General features: G+C 51.6%; 1 protein-coding gene across 3 annotated transcripts in view; it reads left to right on the top strand.

The window, feature by feature from the left end:
* The window catches only part of XPC (XPC complex subunit, DNA damage recognition and repair factor), a 29,200-nt gene extending 12,930 nt beyond the window's left edge, over positions 1-16,270 (top strand). The window contains exons 6-16 of one of the 3 annotated variants that reach the window (XM_058725856.1): positions 715-872; positions 1,345-1,465; positions 4,471-4,560; positions 5,763-6,656; positions 8,116-8,276; positions 11,077-11,158; positions 12,088-12,222; positions 12,304-12,473; positions 12,996-13,089; positions 14,093-14,182; positions 15,296-16,270. In XM_058725856.1, coding sequence (XP_058581839.1) covers positions 715-872; positions 1,345-1,465; positions 4,471-4,560; positions 5,763-6,656; positions 8,116-8,276; positions 11,077-11,158; positions 12,088-12,222; positions 12,304-12,473; positions 12,996-13,089; positions 14,093-14,182; positions 15,296-15,511 — 2,211 coding nt within the window. In that variant the 3' untranslated portion in view covers positions 15,512-16,270. Of the gene's footprint in view, positions 1-714; positions 873-1,344; positions 1,466-4,470; positions 4,561-5,762; positions 6,657-8,115; positions 8,277-11,076; positions 11,159-12,087; positions 12,223-12,303; positions 12,474-12,995; positions 13,090-13,324; positions 13,537-13,773; positions 14,183-15,295 lie in introns of those variants that run through there. The other 2 variants (XM_058725858.1, XM_058725859.1) reach the window with 2 other exon arrangements.
* Positions 16,271-17,242: the final 972 nt, after the last annotated feature.

The following is a 17,242-nucleotide window of genomic DNA, read 5'->3' as shown; positions in this document are numbered from 1 at the left end:
ACCCCAAAGCCTTGAGGAGTATATGGGATAGCTGTGCTGCTTGTACCTTTTGGTAGAGGTGAAAGCAGGGGAAGAGTTAATACGGCTCCCAGATTGTAAGCTTCAGTGAGGGGAGAAGGGTGAGCCACTGACTCAAACGGGGTGGTCATAAGTGGGTTTGACGACGGTTTTGCAGGGAAAATGATGTAAAGCTGTGGGGCGATGGGGAGCAGTCCTGTGATCATCTCATTAGGTTGGGGAGCAGTTGGAACTCAGGTGAAGGGCAGACGTGGAGTCTGCAGTGGGAGGGGCTGGGTTCTTCCAGGGCTGGGGGGCTAGTAGCGTGGTGAACCTGTGCCGACCCCCAGCTTGGACAGTTGCTGGCGCTTGTGCGGCCTCGACCTTCTCTCCCCCAACTCACTTTTCCTGCCAATCTTTTTGGAGCAAACCGCAGACATTGTAGAACGTCATCCGTAAATCCTACAGCATATAGCTGAAAGACAAGGCCTCTAAAAGAAAAAAAGTTTTTATTTTGCAATTTTGAGATTTGATTATTTCTGTGAGGGCATAAGTAGGGAGGGGACAGGGTGACAAAGTCTTGGGAAATGGCTGACATGGAATTTTTCTTTCTGTATGTAGAAATAACAACAAAGAACTCCTGCCCACAAAATGTCACTCAGTCTGGCAGCAGAAACCCCTCCGGTTTTCAGCCTACCATCTTCCCCTTTTTCCCAGGTTCACCTGTTGTGCCTGCTGGCAAATGGTTTCTATCGCAGCAACATCTGCAACCAGCCAGATCTGCTTGCCATCGGCCTGTCCATCATCCCAGCTCGCTTTACCAAAGTGCCACCTCAAGACGTGGATGCCTGCTACCTGTCGAACTTGGTGAAATGGTACGGCCCTCCAGCCCGTCCTGCAGAACCCCAGTGTAGGACTTATGTCTCGCAGAGTCTGGGGGCAGGTCAGTTCCACACACCTTCCCTGAAAGGATCCTATATGCCAGGCCTTGGGCACAGCACTGAAGACAGAGAAACGTCAGGCATGATCTCTGCCCTCGAAGAGCTCCCAGGCTGGCCGGGAAGACCGGTGCACTCAGTTCATCAGGGTAGCGTGCTGGTAGGAGTGCTCAGGAGGGGATGTGCTGGGGCCTGTGGGTGCACGGAGCAACCAGGGATGTGAGTGTGGCGGGGTCCTCAGTGGTGAGCAGGGGTCAAGCCGCTCAGACTGGGAAAAGCAGGGCATAGGCAGCCGAGGCTCATGTTCCCTTCTGAGACCGTCCCTTCTGATTTTCTTGGCTATAAAAGAATAGCGAGCATTCCTCTTTGCCATGACCTGTGACACAGGGAACGCCTGGTTTCTTTCCAGGTTCATTGGAACATTTACAGTTAATGCAGACCTTTCAACCAACGAGCAAGATGGCCTACAGACCACATTGGAAAGGAGATTTGCTATTTACTCTGCGCGGGATGATGAAGAGTTGGTCCACGTAAGTGGTCTTCCTGGCAGCACTGTTCTTTAGGACTGTTAGCAAATGACCATGGCAGTCATGTGCCAGATACCGTTCCAGTGTTTTCCATGTTCTTACTCAGTCCTTGTAAGATAAAAAATAGGTTCTGAAGCTCAGAGAGGCCAAAAAACTTTCTCAGGGTCGTTCCGTTGGGAAGCCCTGGAGTCCAGATCGAGACCAGTGACTATTGCTTGCCGTCCTGGAGTACAGAGCACTTCAGTTTTGGTCAGGTGCCCTCGACTTGTTTCCATTAAATATCCAGAAATTACGTCCAGACATCCCAGGGAAATGGTTTTTCAAACACTGGCTGCCGAAATCCTTCAGGAAGTGTTTTCCTCCCTTCCAGTTTGAGCAGCGACACTGGCCGGCTGCTGTGCGGCGAGGAGAGTTCTGTCCACCAAGATGTTGTGTCTGAAAAACAGAGGTAGAAATGCAGTTTTACCCCTGAAAGATTCCTGTTAATCACGTATGCTTGTGTCTGAGCTCCAGCTTTTCTCTTTGTTCAGGGCAAGAGACCAGACTTCTTGGATCTTAAGAGCCCAAATGAGAGGCATCTTTACCCGTCTTCTGATCTGGCTTGAAAAAGTCTCATATCTGACACAGCCAGGAATCATGCCAAAATGCCACCTCCCAGGGACAAGCATTAATATTTGAGTTCTGTCCTCCCTGTCTTTGTTGCTGTGTGTATTTGCAAAGTATTTTCCCACCCCAAAATGATACCGTGTGCCCATTAAATAGTTACCCGGCATTCTGCTTCCTCCTCCCTCTCCCTCAAGCACCTGGCAGCCACCGGTCTGCCTTCCGTCTCCACAGATTTACGTGTTCTGGATGTTTCATGTGGAAGCAATACAACCTGTGACCTTCTGTGACTGGATAGACCACATGTTGTTTATTCATCAGTTGTTGGGCATTTCGGTTGTTTCCATCTCTTGGCTGTTGTAAGGAGCACTGCCGTAAACGTGTGCGTACGTGTACTTACTCGAGCTCTTGTTTTCACTTCTTCTGAGGAGTGGAGTTGCTGGGTCATTCCGTGTTTAACTTTTTGAGGAATCGTCAGACTTTTCCACAGCGGCTGCACCGTTGCACATTCCCACCAGCAGGGTGCAGGGACTCCACTTTGTCCACATCTTCGCCAATGCTCGTTGTTTTCCTTTAAAAAAATTTTTTTATTGTAGTCATCCGAAGGGGTGTGAAGTGGTATCTCGTTGTGGTTTTGACTTACGTTTCCCTGGTGACTCATGATGGTTAGCATCTCCATGTGGTTATTGGCCATTTGTATACCTTCTTCAGAGAAATACCCAAGTAAATCCAATGCCTGTTTTTTAGTTGGGTTCTCTGTCTTTTTTTTTGTTCAATCGTGAGAGTTCTGTATGTACTCTAGACACTAGGCACCTGTCACATATGCAAATATTCTCTCCTATTCTGTAGGTTGTCTTTTCCCTTTCTTAATAAAGTCTGTTGATGTACAAAAGTTTTCATTTTGTCAAAGTTCAGTTTTTCTGTTTTTCCTTTGTTTCTTATACTTTTGGTGTCATATCTAAAAATCCATTGCCAAATCCAAGCTCACGTAGATTTCTTCCTCTGTTTTCTGCTAGGAGTTTTATACTTGTAGACCTCTTACATATAGGTCTTTCATCCATTTTGAGTTACTATTTATATATGATGTGAGGTGAGCATTCACCTTCATTCTTTTGCATGTGGAGACACAGTCGTTCCAGCACCCTTGGTTGAGGAGACCGCTCTCCCAGCTATCTGTTGTGTTATCTTCACTGTTGGCCGAAGAGACAAGATTTTCAGTGGGGATTGCATGGTCTTGGCACCCTCATCAAAAATCAATTGCCCGAGGATGTATGGGTTAATTCTAATTCCATTTATCCACCATGACTCCTTGTCTCCTCTATTCTGACAGTTTCTCAGTCTTCTCTTGTCCTTGCTATCTTGATACTTTTGAAGAATACTGCTTAGGAATTTTATAGGGGGTCCCTCAATTTGGGTTTCTTTGATGTTTTCTCACCCCCTCTGCTTTTAACTTCAGAAGAAACGTGCAAAAGTAATCTTTTTTTTCGTCACAACATGGCTTTTCATGGAAAACTCACCCTCCTATTTCTGGCTTTCTCAGCTGGGCGTTACAGTAATTCAGGAGAAGCGGGTCCCTGAGGTCCGCATGGGAAGATCTTGCTCAGATACTTTGTCACTGTCGCTGTTTTGGAGGTTTATTCCCCCAACCAGGCTCCCATCCTTACAGGGTAACAGATTTTTAGAGTCGCAGCCTCCAGTTGAAAGACTCCTTGTGGGAAAAATGGAAAATGGAGTAGACTTTGGGGATCTGGTGATAATGATGTTTTCTGTTTTTTCTTCTTAGAGTGATGTCATTTAATTATTTTCTCTTAATCACATGCACGACATATGTTGAATACAGAACAATCAGAAGATAGATAAATTGGAAAAAAAATCACCTGTAAACACCCATATCCCCAAAATGGGTCCTTTTCTAAACACGCTTATATGTTTATATTTCTATACTTTTTTTTTTTTTTTACAAAAATTAACATTACACATAAAAAGCAAACCATTTTTCTACGAAGATAAATCTCTCCAGCATTATTATTATTATTATTATTTTACATTATTTTTCAGAGAGAGAGACAGAGCACAAGTGGGAGAAGGGGCAGAGAGAGAGGGAGACACAGAATCCAAAGCAAGCTCCAGGCTCCTAGTTGTCAGCACAGAGCCTGACACAGGGCTTGAACTCACAAACCGTGAGATCATGACCTGAGCCAAAGTCGGATACCTAACCGACTGAGCCACCCAGGTGCCCCTCTCCAGGATTATTTTTAATAGCGTGGAGGTTTCCAGCCTCTCTTGCTTGGTTGTTTCTGACTTTTCCCCATTATAAAAATCTACCCACAAGAAACAACATAGAATTAGTTAAATCCTCATATTTTTTTTTCTTAGAATAAATGTGTCATTGTTTTTCATTGTAGATATTTTTACTGATTCTCCGGGCCCTGCAGCTCCCCACCCGACTGGTATTGTCTCTGCAGCCGGTTCCTCTGAAGTTACCTACAGCAAAGGTGGGGTTCTCCCAGAGGGTAGTTGTGTCAATAAGAAGGGAGAAATTCTCGCACTTCACAAAAAAATTGGTCATTGGACTTTTTTCAAGGGTTGGTATTCACAGGGCATGGGCCTCTTGGAGCCTGCCTTGCACGTCCCCTGTGTTGGGAAGACTGGACACCAGTGGGCCTCCGGCAGCCTGAGCTTGATGGAGCTTGAGGTGTAGAGAGGGGCCTGAGAGAGATCTTGGCTCCTTGGTGGGTTAGTTTCTGCCGTGAGGTGCAGTAGAAAGGCCCCATCCTCCTCCCCCTCCTCCTCGTCAGTGTGGAGTGATAGCGGGTGAAGGACTCTGCATTCCGCCATCGTCTAAGGAAGAGGCTCGGTGCTGTACTCACTGCACTGTTAGCACGGTCTGAAACGTAGTGTCAGAGGTGGATTTTTTTTGTTTTTAAGTTTACTTATCTATTTATTTATTTATTTTGAGAGAGGGACAATGAGTGGGAGAGGGGCAGAGAAGGAGGGGGACAGAGGATCCGTAGTGGGCTCTGTGCTGACAGCACAGATGCAGGGTTCGAACTCGAAACCATGAGATCATGACCTGAGCCAAAGTCGGCCGCTCAACCGACTGAGCCGCCCAGGCGGCCCTGAAATTCTGTATTCTTAATGCAACAACTTTATTAAGTCTGTCAGTATTTTGTTTGCAAGATACGTTATGTGCCAAAAAAAAAAAAAAAAAAAAAGGTACATTGTATGCAAGGTGTGTATTATTGCCAAGGACACTGAGATTCAGAGGTTCATATGTACCTAATGATATGTTTATGGGTACATACGGAGACGTTTATAGGTGTTTATGTATAAGTCTATATGTAAAAAATATTTGAAAGCAAGTGAATAAACGTCTGCATACTTTACTGGCACCATAGAAGAAAGGAGAAACAGAGCTGGGATTGGAGCCCAGGTTTGTCTGTTTCCGGTGTTCTTTTCCCCGGGCCACACTCCAGAGTGGAAAGAGTCACACTGTGGCCTGTCTAAGGTGCCTTGGGTTTCAGTGAATGCCGTCTTACAGTCCTAAAGTCGAGCCAGCCTGTCACTGTCTGAGCTGGGGACATCCTGTGTACATGCGTTCTGTAGCCAGTGACTTGGGCCTGGTAGATTATAGGATCTCCTATCATTAGCAAAAAAAAAAAAAAAGGAAAAAACAAAAATTCCTCTTCTGTTTAAGGGAAAGAAAGCTTCCAAGGAGAGATCTACAGAGGGTCCCGGAGGCTCCTTGGAAACTTCCAGCCCAGTTCCGGAAAACCAAGCTAAACCCAAGGGTGGCAAGGGGACCGGACAAGAGAGCACTCCTTCTGCGGGCACTGGCAGTCCGAGCGCCAGAGGGAAGAGGAGCAAGGCAGCCGCGGTTGGGAAGAAACGGCGTGGGCCCTCCTCCAGTGAGGAAGAGGAGCGCAAGGCGGGGGAGCAGGAGGAGGGCCCCCGGAGACGTCGGCAGGGCCGGGAGCGGCAGGTGGCCTCCAGGGTGTCGTACAAAGAGGAGAGTGGGAGTGAGAGGGGCAGCAATGGCTCTGACTTCGAGCCGTCCAGTGGGGAAGCCCGTCATTCATCCGATGAGGATTCTGAGCCTGGCCTTCCCAGGCAGAGGAGGGCCCCGGGCCCCCAGAGGACAAAGGCAGGGTCTAAGAGTGACTCCAGGACCCACCGTGGAAGGCACCCTAGGCGCTCTGGCTTTCCGGCAGCGTCCACGAGCTCTTCGAGCAGTAAGAGCAAGCGAGGCAAGAAAATCTCCAGTGATGGTGAGGGGGCACAGAGAGGGACAGCGGCCGGCAGAGATCAGTGGCTGGAGGTGTTCTGTGAGCAGGAGGAAAAGTGGGTGTGTGTGGACTGTGTGCACGGTGTGGTGGGCCAGGCCGTGGCCTGTTACAAGTACGCCACCAAGCCCATGACCTACGTGGTGGGCATCGACGGTGACGGCTGGGTCCGGGATGTCACCCAGAGGTACGACCCAGCCTGGATGACCACAACCCGCAAGTGCCGAGTTGATGCCAAGTGGTGGGCTGAAACCTTGAGACCGTATCAGAGCCCGTTGGTGGAGAGGGAGAAGAAGGAGGACTCAGAGGTAAGGCTGGCGGGGAGGGAGGATGAGGGGACTCAGAGGGAAGGCGGGCAGAGAGGGAGGAGGAGGAGGACTGAGGGAAGACTGGCAGGGAGGGAAGAGGAGGGGGCCTCAGAGGGAAGGCCTCAGCTGCCACAGGTTCAAGGCCCATCTTGGTGCACCTTATGTGTGCCCAGCCCCATGTGGGGTTATCTTTGAGTGTGAGCTCCTGTAATTATCACAACAGTACTATAGAGCTGGGATGATTATTGCCTTAATTTTACCAGTTAAAAATGTAGGACCTGAGAGATAAACTGCCTTCGTACTTGAACCCGTGTCTATCTGGGTTTGAAGGCATATACTGTGTGTTTTTAGTTATTGCCTAGTTGTAAATTTGGAGCTTGAAAATAATTTATGCAAGTCCTATAAATTGCACTCCGTGAAGAAAAACTCATGAATGTGATGGTCCTCTGTGTCCCCGCCTGTGCCCCCCCCCCCCCCATGCACACTCAAAGGAGCACACACACACAAATGTCCCTCCTCGGATCTAGAACACTCCTCTCCTGGGAAGGGAGGGACTCCGGAAGGCACTCTGGGAAGCAGACTGCTAAGACATAGTACAGTGTGTGTGTCCTAGGAGTCCCCATTGACCCGAGCCCCTTACGCATGAGTTATGTTGCGTAGAGCTCAGCCTTTGCCCAGATTTGCCAATGAATTAGTCCCACCTTGTCAGGACTGGTGAAGCGTGGATTTATGTGCCACTCTCCGTAGCCGTGCAGTTCACTCTGCTGAGAGTTCAGTCTGGCGGCGTTCGGGCTCATTTTACTCAGAAGTGATGGGGAGGTGGGAATTGTGCAGGTGGCGTCCTGACTAAAGTGTTTGCGGTGGAGGCTGACCGCGCTCCTACTCCCGACCACTCCGCCTTGCCAGTCCTTGCCAGTCTACGAGGGCCGTTTAGAAAGATGCCAGGGAAGGCGCAGGGCCTTTGGGGAATAGGATGTGAACTACAGCAGGGGAATCGCCACTGAGAAATCCAGAGCCTTGAAGAAGGGCTAGGAGAACAAGTAGTAGTTATAGCGGACTAAGCCGAGTCACACAGCGTGAACGGCCCCTTTGAGTGTCCCGGGAGAGCGGGGTCAAGTACACGCGCACTGCAGGCTAGTGGTGTCACTTCTGCGTGAGGCCGCCTGAAGAAAGCCCGTGTGTCTTCCCCGAGGAACAGAGTAGGCGCTGCTCTGCGAGGGCTGCCAGGGGTCTGAGCGCTGAGAGTGAATAGGTTAGGTGACCCTTCCGAGCTGCCACGAGCCACAGAATTACATGCTTCTGCAGCTTTTATCTAAAATCTATCTGAGGACGTTACTGTTACTGGTGCTTGTTAAACCTCTGCTCCACTGTTTCCAAACAAGGGGGTCTAAAGATTGCCCACCTCAGACCTCCCCTCCTCTTCCAGACATGCTCAGTGTTGTCTCTCTGGCCTTTGCAGTTTCAGGCAAAGCACCTGGGCCAGCCTTTGCCAACGGTCATTGGCACATATAAGAACCACCCTTTGTACGCCCTGAAGAGGCATCTCCTGAAATACGAGGCCATCTACCCCGAGACAGCCGCTATTCTGGGGTATTGTCGAGGAGAGGCTGTCTACTCCAGGTGCGTGAGGCGGCCCGGTGGCTTTGTCTTCCCGATGGCCCGGGACTAGCGGCCTTCTGGGGCAGGGGGCTGCTAACATCGGCCCTTTAGTCAGAAGGGTTGAGCTCTGTGGTGTGTGTGCACGCTGTCCCACGTGGGACGTGGGTAGAGGGATTGTAGCTTAAAGATGAGAACAACACGGATTGAAAGACCAGCAGGTGAAGAAAGGTTATGGGGAGAAATAAAAAGTACAACAAGGTCTGTATAAGAATAAAAAAACATACCCATAAAATAGAAGGAAGAAAAGATTTGATCCTGACAAACTGAGTGCATATTTTAATGGGGACAAAACTTCTCTCCGGGAAGATGAAAACGTTCTGGAGATGGATGGTGGGGACGGTTACTCGACACTGTGAATGCAGTTGATGCCACTGAACTGCACACTTAATCACGATGAAGATGATGCATTTTATGTATATTTTCTCCACACCAAAAAAAAAAAAAAAAAAATTGCCAGAGAATGGGGGAAGGGAATGAGAAAATGAATATAAAATATACACAAAATGAAAACAAATCACTTTAACGTCAATTTAATGTGTGGAACAGAGAAATGTAGAAGCAGCACTTTTAAGAAATAGCAGATGAGAGAAATAATAACTAACAGAAGTGATTTTTTTAAAACATGGTAATGCAAGACCAAAGGTAGAGTAGAGGAAAGAGAAAACCAGGAAACCGGGAAATCACACGGGTGGGTGGAGTGAGTCCTGTGTGCAGGAGTCAGCCCTGCAGGGAGACGGCCACAGCCCCTGTTCAGGGTCTGTGGTGGGACTTCGTCTTCCAGCCTGCTCAGGGCCTCAGCTGCGACGACCAGAGGCCCCCGGGGCCCGGCCGCCCTAACCGAGGCGGTAAGGCACAGGCTTCCTGACGCGGTTGCGGGAGAGGAGGTCTGGTAGGAAGAAAAGTACCAGCATGATCCGCAGGAACCACCACGTCCACCATAGGAAGAAAGCATTAGAGGTGGACGGTTTTTCTGGTAGTAAAAGACACCAAGCAAAGTGTGCCATTTAACCCTTTGAGAGCATACAGTCCAGTGCTGTTAAGTACATTGACATATAATGTACACATAATGTATGTAATGTACATATATGTACGTATAATGTACATTTAAATGTACAACCATCCGCCCCCGCATCTCCAAAACTTTTTCATCTTCCCAAACTGAGACTCTGTCCCCGTTGAACACTAACTCCCCGCCCCCCTTCCCACAGCCGCTGGCACCCACCCGCCTACTTTCTGTCTCTGTGCATTTGACTCCTTTCAGGACCTCGCATGAGTGGGACCATGCAGTATTTGTCCTTGTGTGCCTGACGCCCGGGGGGTGGACACTCGTTGCTTTCCTTTCTGGCCTTTGTGAACCGTGCCGCTGTGGACAGGGGTTGTGCAGCTGTCTCTTTGAGACGCTGCTTCCGGCTCTTTGGGGTGTATGCCCAGAAGTGGTGTTGCGGGATCATGTGGGACTTGGGTGTTTCACTTAGTGAAGAACCGACACGCTATTTTCCACAAAGCCTGCATTGTTTTACAGTCTCCCCAGCAGAGGACAAGATCCCAATATTTCCACACTCTTGCCGACACTTGTGTTCTGGTTTTTGTAGTCATAGCTGCCCTCATGGGTGTGAAATAGGAGCCGAGATTTATTCTGACAGGGCTGTGTCCACTTCCCCGCTGTGCTCCTTGGGAACGTCCAGATAGTGCCCGCCTGCCCCGCCTAAGACCGTGACCACAACTCCTTTGGGCAATTGGAGATGGGCTGCCTTCGGCAGGAGTGTGGGTAGCGCTCCCAGCTCGGACAGGGATGCTGTGGACAGAGGAGCGCTGCCCCCGCGCTGTGGACCTGGAACGTGTCTGGTCCTCCAGCAACCTGCCAAAGCAGAGAGGACAGAGCTCATTACCCCTGATCGACAGAGGAGGACGCTGGGGATCAGGAAGGGAAAGTGGCTTGTCCGGGGTCACTCTGTTAGGCAGTGGCACAGAGGAGGCAGTACGCCCCTTGTGCCCCGTCCTGTGCCGAAGGTCAGCCTCAGACGGGGCGGTCGGTGAAGGGCCTGATTTCTGCACTAGAAGGGCACTCAGTGCCCTTGTTCACTGGAGCCGCGCTCTGGGCAGAGCTCAGGGCTGCCAGCTGAGGAAGAGACAGCCTTGCCCTGTCAAAGAAGGTGCAGTGAGGACAGCAGTTGAAACTTGTTGGAAAGTCGCCTTGCAAGGCTTGGCTATAGCTCTTAGCTCTGGAAGGAGAGTGAAACCAGAGGCTCTCTCTAATCAGGCTGCTGGGAATTAATGACTCTCTCATATGCATGGATCTTATTTCCATAGTAATTCATAGTATAGTTTCTGTGTAGTCTTCCTTGGGGTTCACTGCCCCTTCTTTGGACACTCGTCCCTGCCCCCATCTCTGTGTTTAGCAGCAGACCAGGCCTTCGGCAACCACGCACTCGCTCAGGTATCTTCTCCTCTACAAGCTGCAAAGGGACTCTCACTGTGGGAGAAGGGGGCAAGCCTTGGCATGAAGCCTAACACAGACAGATAACTCCATCAGGTCAGGACTTGTAAGTGGACGCATCCCCCCAGAAGATAGGAAGTCCAGGTTAGCTGTTTGCCTAACGCAGGTCCCCCAGTTCCCTCAGGAGCAGAGCCTTAGGAGAGAACTGAGGGCTGAGAGCATCCTTCTGAGAGGCTGTGTGAGGCCTTGCCTCTGTGCACACAGCGTTTCTTTGGTGCGTGTGAACTGAGTTTGTCCTGTGTCTCCCCCTGTTGGTTCCTGCAGGGATTGCGTGCATACCCTGCACTCCCGGGACACGTGGCTGAAACAAGCGAGAGTGGTGAGGCTGGGAGAAGTGCCCTACAAGGTAACCACTGGGGGGCGCGCGGAGGGCAGAGGCGAGGGCACTAAGGGCTGCTGAGTGCGCGCCCAGGAGAGGGACCCAAGTCTGACTTTTCTGGCTTGAGAAAGATTGGAGGAAGGGAAAAGCATTCAAATATGGCTTACTTGAATGAGGAATTTGCCAGGTATGGATCATTCAGAGCATGCAAGAAGTTTCATGTTTTTGAAGGGTTGGAAAACAGAGGCTGCAGGTGACCCTTTACAGAAAACCCTTCCCTGGAGCAGCTCATGTGCCCAGGCGCCAGTCCTTAGCCCCTTAGGCTGCGCCCATACCACTCCTCCTTGTAGAAGTTATGCAGCCTTGTGGCCAGTCCTCCCCAGTGAAAAATCTGGCCACTAGACATCCTTGGGGATGTGCCGGGGGTCCCAAACTCCGCGCCTTGCACGGTGCGTGACATAGGCAATTTCTGGGCGTGAATCCTGGCACTGTCACTCACCCGGCCGTGGGGCCTTAGTGACTTCATTTCTGAGTCCAGTTACCCTGTGAGTGGTGAAAGCGCAGAGCATGGCATGGCTGGGAAAGGCCGGGTCTGGCCCTCGGGAGCTGCCACTGCAGGTGGACGCTCTATACCTCCTGGGCTGCTCCTCTGTAAAACGCAGTGACAGAGCCTACCTGCTGGCTTTGTTGGCAGAGCTGAATAAGCTAACACAGAAGCACTGGGCCCAGTGCCCGGGACGGGGAGCGCTCTGCAGGCGTTGGCTAGTGGTAGCAGCCTGAGGGGTCCTGGTGGTACTAGGACCTGTAAAGGGGGTAAAAAAACACACCCGTCTCGGGTTTGTTGGGGCGGTTAAATGAGGCTGCGGCTGTAAAGCACTCAGCACAGTGGCCCGTATACAGTCAGTGCTTAGGAAGTGGGTGTCTGTGTTGTAAACTGGCTGTTCCCTCTGGCGTAGATGGTGAAGGGCTATTCCAACCGGGCCCGGAAAGCCCGCCTTGCCGAGCCCCAGCTGCAGGACCAAAATGACCTGGGTCTGTTTGGCAGGTGGCAGACGGAGGAGTACCAGCCCCCCGTGGCTGTGGACGGCAAGGTAAGGGCGGTGCTCAGTGGGGTCAGGACCCAGGCCACTCCATTCTGCAGCTGGCTCGACCTGGTGTCCCCCCCTCTGCAGGTCCCCCGGAATGAATTTGGGAACGTGTACCTCTTCCTGCCCAGCATGATGCCTGTCGGCTGTGTCCAGCTGAACCTGCCCAACCTGCACCGCATAGCCCGCAAGCTGGACATTGACTGTGTCCAGGCCATCACTGGCTTCGACTTCCATAAAGGCTACTCCCATCCCATGTGCGTGCGGGGCCTTCCATGGAGGCCAGGAGGGGCGGGGCGTCCTGGAGAAGGGGCAGGAAGTCAGTGTGAGGGTGGAGGCCATTTTCCGGGTTTTACTCTGGATTTGCAAAGTCAGCCTTAGCACTTTACCTTTTACTTTCACACTTCTACTCTGGCTTTCAACCAGAGGCAGCAAAACTACTGAAACCAGCATGCCGATGACTCTGGATGAAAACAGTTTCCTGGGGGTGGTGACAGCATGCTTCCTGCTTGGTGGCCTCTGTCCTCCCATGGGGTGGGGGTGGGAGCCCTCTTCCCAGGTGTCTCAGGCAGGCCTGGGGAAGAAGATGTGGTGTTAACGGGTCCACAGGCCTTCCTTTGCACGGACGGTGCTGTAGCTGGGATTGTAGGCGGCTGATGCAGGGAATCCTTCAGGGCTCTAAGTGCCTAGGAGCCACCTGCTGGCCTCCACGAGTGGGGAGGAGGAGAGGCCAGAGCAGGCGGCAGGCTCGTAAGACAATCCGCGTTGCATCCCCACAGAACTGACGGCTACATTGTCTGTGAGGAATACAAAGACGTGCTCCTGGCTGCCTGGGAAAATGAGCAGGCACTCATCGAAAAGAAGGAGAAGGAGGTGAGCAGCCTGGCCAAGGTGGGCCTAGGTGGGGGGCCTGAGGTGCGAAAGCAGAATCGCAGGGGGACGCAAGCCCCCAGGTGGGGCAGGGGCCTCACTTGCACCGTGAATGAAAGGAGACTGTGTGCTTGAAAGCTCTTTCCAGCTCTTGCACTTTGTGGAAGGCACCCTAGGGAGCCAGCCCCGGTGAACAGGGTTCTGTCTGCACCTCACAATCCACCATCCTTGTCCACAGTCTGCCTGGATCCCAGCTCTGGGGACCCTGCACCTGCTGGCCACACCCGCCTCTGTTGAAAGGAATCGCCCGTGGTCCAGGTCTGCATGGCCTCCTCCTTGAGGATGTTAGGGTCGCTAACAGTTCACAAGAGGGTTCTGTTTTGCTGCCTTTTATGTGCCTCATTTTATAAATCACACTGATTTTTTTTTAAATGTTTATTTTTTTATTTTTTTAATTTTTTTTTTTAACGTTTATTTATTTTTCAGACAGAGAGAGACAGAGCATGAACAGGGGAGGGGCAGAGAGAGAGGGAGACACAGAATCCGAAACAGGCTCCAGGCTCTGTGCTGTCAGCACAGAGCCCGATGCGGGGCTCGAACTCACGGACCGTGAGATCATGACCTGAGCCGAAGTCGGACGCTTAACCGACCAAACCACCCAGGCGCCCTTAAATGTTTATTTTTAAGAGCGCGCGTGCGTGTCGGGGAGGGTCAGAGGGGGAGACAGAGGATCCGAAGCTGGCTCTGCACTGGCAGCACAGAGCCCGATGTGGGGCTTGAACTCACGCACCATGAGATCATGACCTGAGCTGAAGTTGGATGCTTAACTGAGCCACCCAGGCGCCCCAGTCACATCGATTTTGAAACAGACTTGCACAACTGAGAAACTCACTTAAGCTCAAAATCTTATTTCAGATCTTTATATGTTCACAGGTTCCATCTTGACATTTTTCCTGAAAATGGCAGTACTTAACGTTTTGTGCCCTCCGTTTTATTCTGCCTGCAGAAAAGGGAGAAGCGGGCCCTCGGGAACTGGAAGCTGCTGGTCAAAGGACTGCTCATCAGGGAGAGGCTGAAGATTCGCTACGGGGACAAGGTCAGTGTGGCTCTTTTGGAAAGAAGACAAGCCCAAGTGGGACTCTGAACCATGGGCCCAGATTCTGCCCAGAGATGGCTTATGTTTTGACACCACGGTCCTGTGTCTCTGAGGCCCCGTGTCCTTATTTTGTTGGGAAAGGTGTCCCTAAAATGAGCCTCAGCCAGCTCTTTGAGACCCCAGTTCTACCCCGACACCACCTATTCTGTTTCTGCACGAGCCAGTGCCTGCTCTGGGTCTGATCTCATGCTAAACCCTTCCAGGGAGGGACAGGCACCCTGCATTTCTGTGTTTGACATGAAGGGTGACAAGTTCTGTGTCACCCTTAGCCTTGCAGTGTGCCCTGTGCCTGTGACCATCCTCCAGGCCCCGGGGTTGCTCATTTAATTCACATCCCTGAGCACCTGCCCCGGCTGGGCCGGCCTCTGGGCGCAGGTGCAAAGTTGACACGTAGCCCTCAAGGGCCTCCCCAGGGAGGCCCGTCCCCACAGTTATGTGGTGTGTTCAGTCTGGGTCAGACACAGAAATGTGCTCTGGGAACAGCTGTAACCACACCTATTTTCTTCCCCGTCTCCAGCCCCCCATGCTGCCAATTTGCCTTTAAAAAATATTTTGTTGTCACGCTTCTCCCTCACATCCCTTCGGTGACCTTTCACCAGGCTTTATGTTGACCCTGTCCACCTGTGTGTTTCGCCTTCTGCCTCCCAGCCCTCCCTGCCCAGCTCCCCAGCCTGGCGGTCAGGGAGTGCCGCCTCGGAGCATTTGGCACTGAGAGTTGGTCCTTTGCAGTTGAAGACATTAATGCGCTTTTTCCCAAGTGAGGTAGAGTAGTAAGTGCAAAGCACCAGTCCGGTGATCTAGATTCGGCCGTACGCTCCTGGAGAGCAGTTTCCTGCATAAACATCTTTGCGATTCCCAGCACCGAGCCCAGAGCGAGTTCTCCAGTACTTGCATGGAGGAGTCCCCAGTCTGAGGAAGGCTCTTCCCCAGCCCCATGTGGTGCCTTTGTCATCCCAGAGCCACTGGCCCTGCGTAGGCTGCTGCTGGGGGCTCCCTGCCACCCGACCGCTGACCTGGGTCTGCCCTTCCCCTCCACTGTCCCTCCCTCTCCAGAGCGAGGCAGTCGCTGCCCAGGCACATGCGGGAGGTGGACTCTCTTCTGATGAAGAGGAGGGGACCAGCTCTCAAGCAGAAGCGTCCAGGATCCTGGCTGCCTCCTGGCCCCAAAACCGAGAGGCTGAAGAGGAGCAGAAGCCACAGTGCCCTAAGAAGACCAAAAGGGAAAAGAAAGCGGCAGCCTCCCACCTGTTCCCATTTGAGAAGCTGTGATGGGGGTGGCCACCTGTCGTACCCTGTGCCTCACAGGCCCCACACCTTCCCTGGGAGCTGCCTGGGCCCCGGGGGCGGTGCTGTCTCCTCTGAGAAGGCACAGAAGCAGATGGGGGCAGGGGATAGACGGTCAAGCTCAGGTGGTCTGGTCTGGCCCCGGTCCTCGTCAGATTCACCCAGGGTAGGGCTTCCCACGCTTTCTGCTCCCTCGCCCTATGCTTTGAGCTCCAGAGCACTTCCCTGGAGACTCGCCCACCTAGACGTTGCTCAGCGCATCTTTGGAAACGCGAGTCAGTTCTTTTACAGAAACCACTGGGCAATTTAGGAAGGCACCGGTCCTTTCTTCCAGGTGGATCCTTCATCTGTCAGACCCTCGTGTGTGCTTTTCCCTCTTGCAGACCTGGGGTCCTCTCTCTGTGGGCCACTCACTTTCCCTCAGGGTTACTACCACTGCCTAATGCCGCCCCTCCGTGGTGTGGGAGACAGCAGAAGCAAACGCCCTCATCTCAGATTATGGGATTGTCAGGATATGCTTTTCAAAGTAACAGTTCAGGGTGGCAGACGACTGGAACAAAGAGCTGAAATCAGGAAAGAAAAGGAAAACACTGAGAGTTAAATGTTAGTAAACGTGGATCAGTGTTAAACTAGATCTTATTCATTACGGGATAAATTTATAAAAGCTCTATGCATTGTAGATATTCAAGAGAAGTAACTTTTGTAACATTTTGAGGAAAAAATAAAGCATTTATCTAAAAAGACCGAGCTCTGCGTTTTCTTCCAGATTTCACATCAGCTAAGAACACCAGCATGGCAGAGTGGTTTTTCCACATGTTGATACTAAAGGTCGGGTTTTGTTCTCAGGTTGACTGGGAACTAACTCATCGTTACACAAACTGACCTTTTTCTTTCTACTCTTAAGCCAGGAGAGATGTTACTTAACCTTTGATAGGAGCAAACTTCCAGCCAGTTCTATCCAAGGGAAACAAACAAAACACTTGAGGTGTGACTCATGCGGCAAGAGCCTGGCTGGAGGGCTGGTGTTGAGAAACAAACCGGAGTTGCCGTGGAAACCACAGAGCCTCACACTTCCCGCACGCTCTCCTAGAGGTAAGCAACTTGTTTTGTGGGAGTTGAATGGCAGTGGTCCCGCAGATGAGGAGAGTAGGTTTTGGGAAGTAACTCAGCTGCTTCACATCTTGCCACAAAAAGGACACACACTGCCGGCCCCAGCGTGGACAGTCAGCAGCTGTCCGTGGATCCAGAACAGGAGGCAGTGGGGCATCCGGGGGGGGCTCAGTCGGTTAAGCGTCCTACTCGTGATGTCAGCTCGAGTCACGATCTAACGGTCGGGAGGTCGAGCCCTGCGTCAGGCTCTGCACGGAGCTGCAACCCCTGCTTGAGGTTCTCCCCCTTCTCTCTCTCTGCCCATCCGCGCGTGCACTCTCAAAATAAGTAACATTTAAAAAAAAAAAAAAAGAACAGGCAAAAAGTGAAAAACTAACATGCCACACGTCAGGCATTTCGTGGGCTTCATCTCATGTAGTCCTTTCCACGGTAAGAGAGAAAGGCATCGGGGCCATTTTATAGATGAGGAAGCTGAGACTCAGATCGCGGACTTGGCCCAGCGTCACACAGCCACGGCCAGGCAGTGGCACACTTGGGGCTGGAACCCGGGTCTGTGCCAACCTAACGTCCAGGGTGCCTGCTGCACTGTGCCACACTGTGGCTCCA

This window comes from Neofelis nebulosa, chromosome 4, assembly GCF_028018385.1.
Source record: "Neofelis nebulosa isolate mNeoNeb1 chromosome 4, mNeoNeb1.pri, whole genome shotgun sequence".
Classification (NCBI taxonomy): domain Eukaryota; kingdom Metazoa; phylum Chordata; class Mammalia; order Carnivora; family Felidae; genus Neofelis; species Neofelis nebulosa.
Note: the sequence above shows the minus strand (reverse complement) of the source record. Positions and strands in the feature narration are given on the sequence as shown.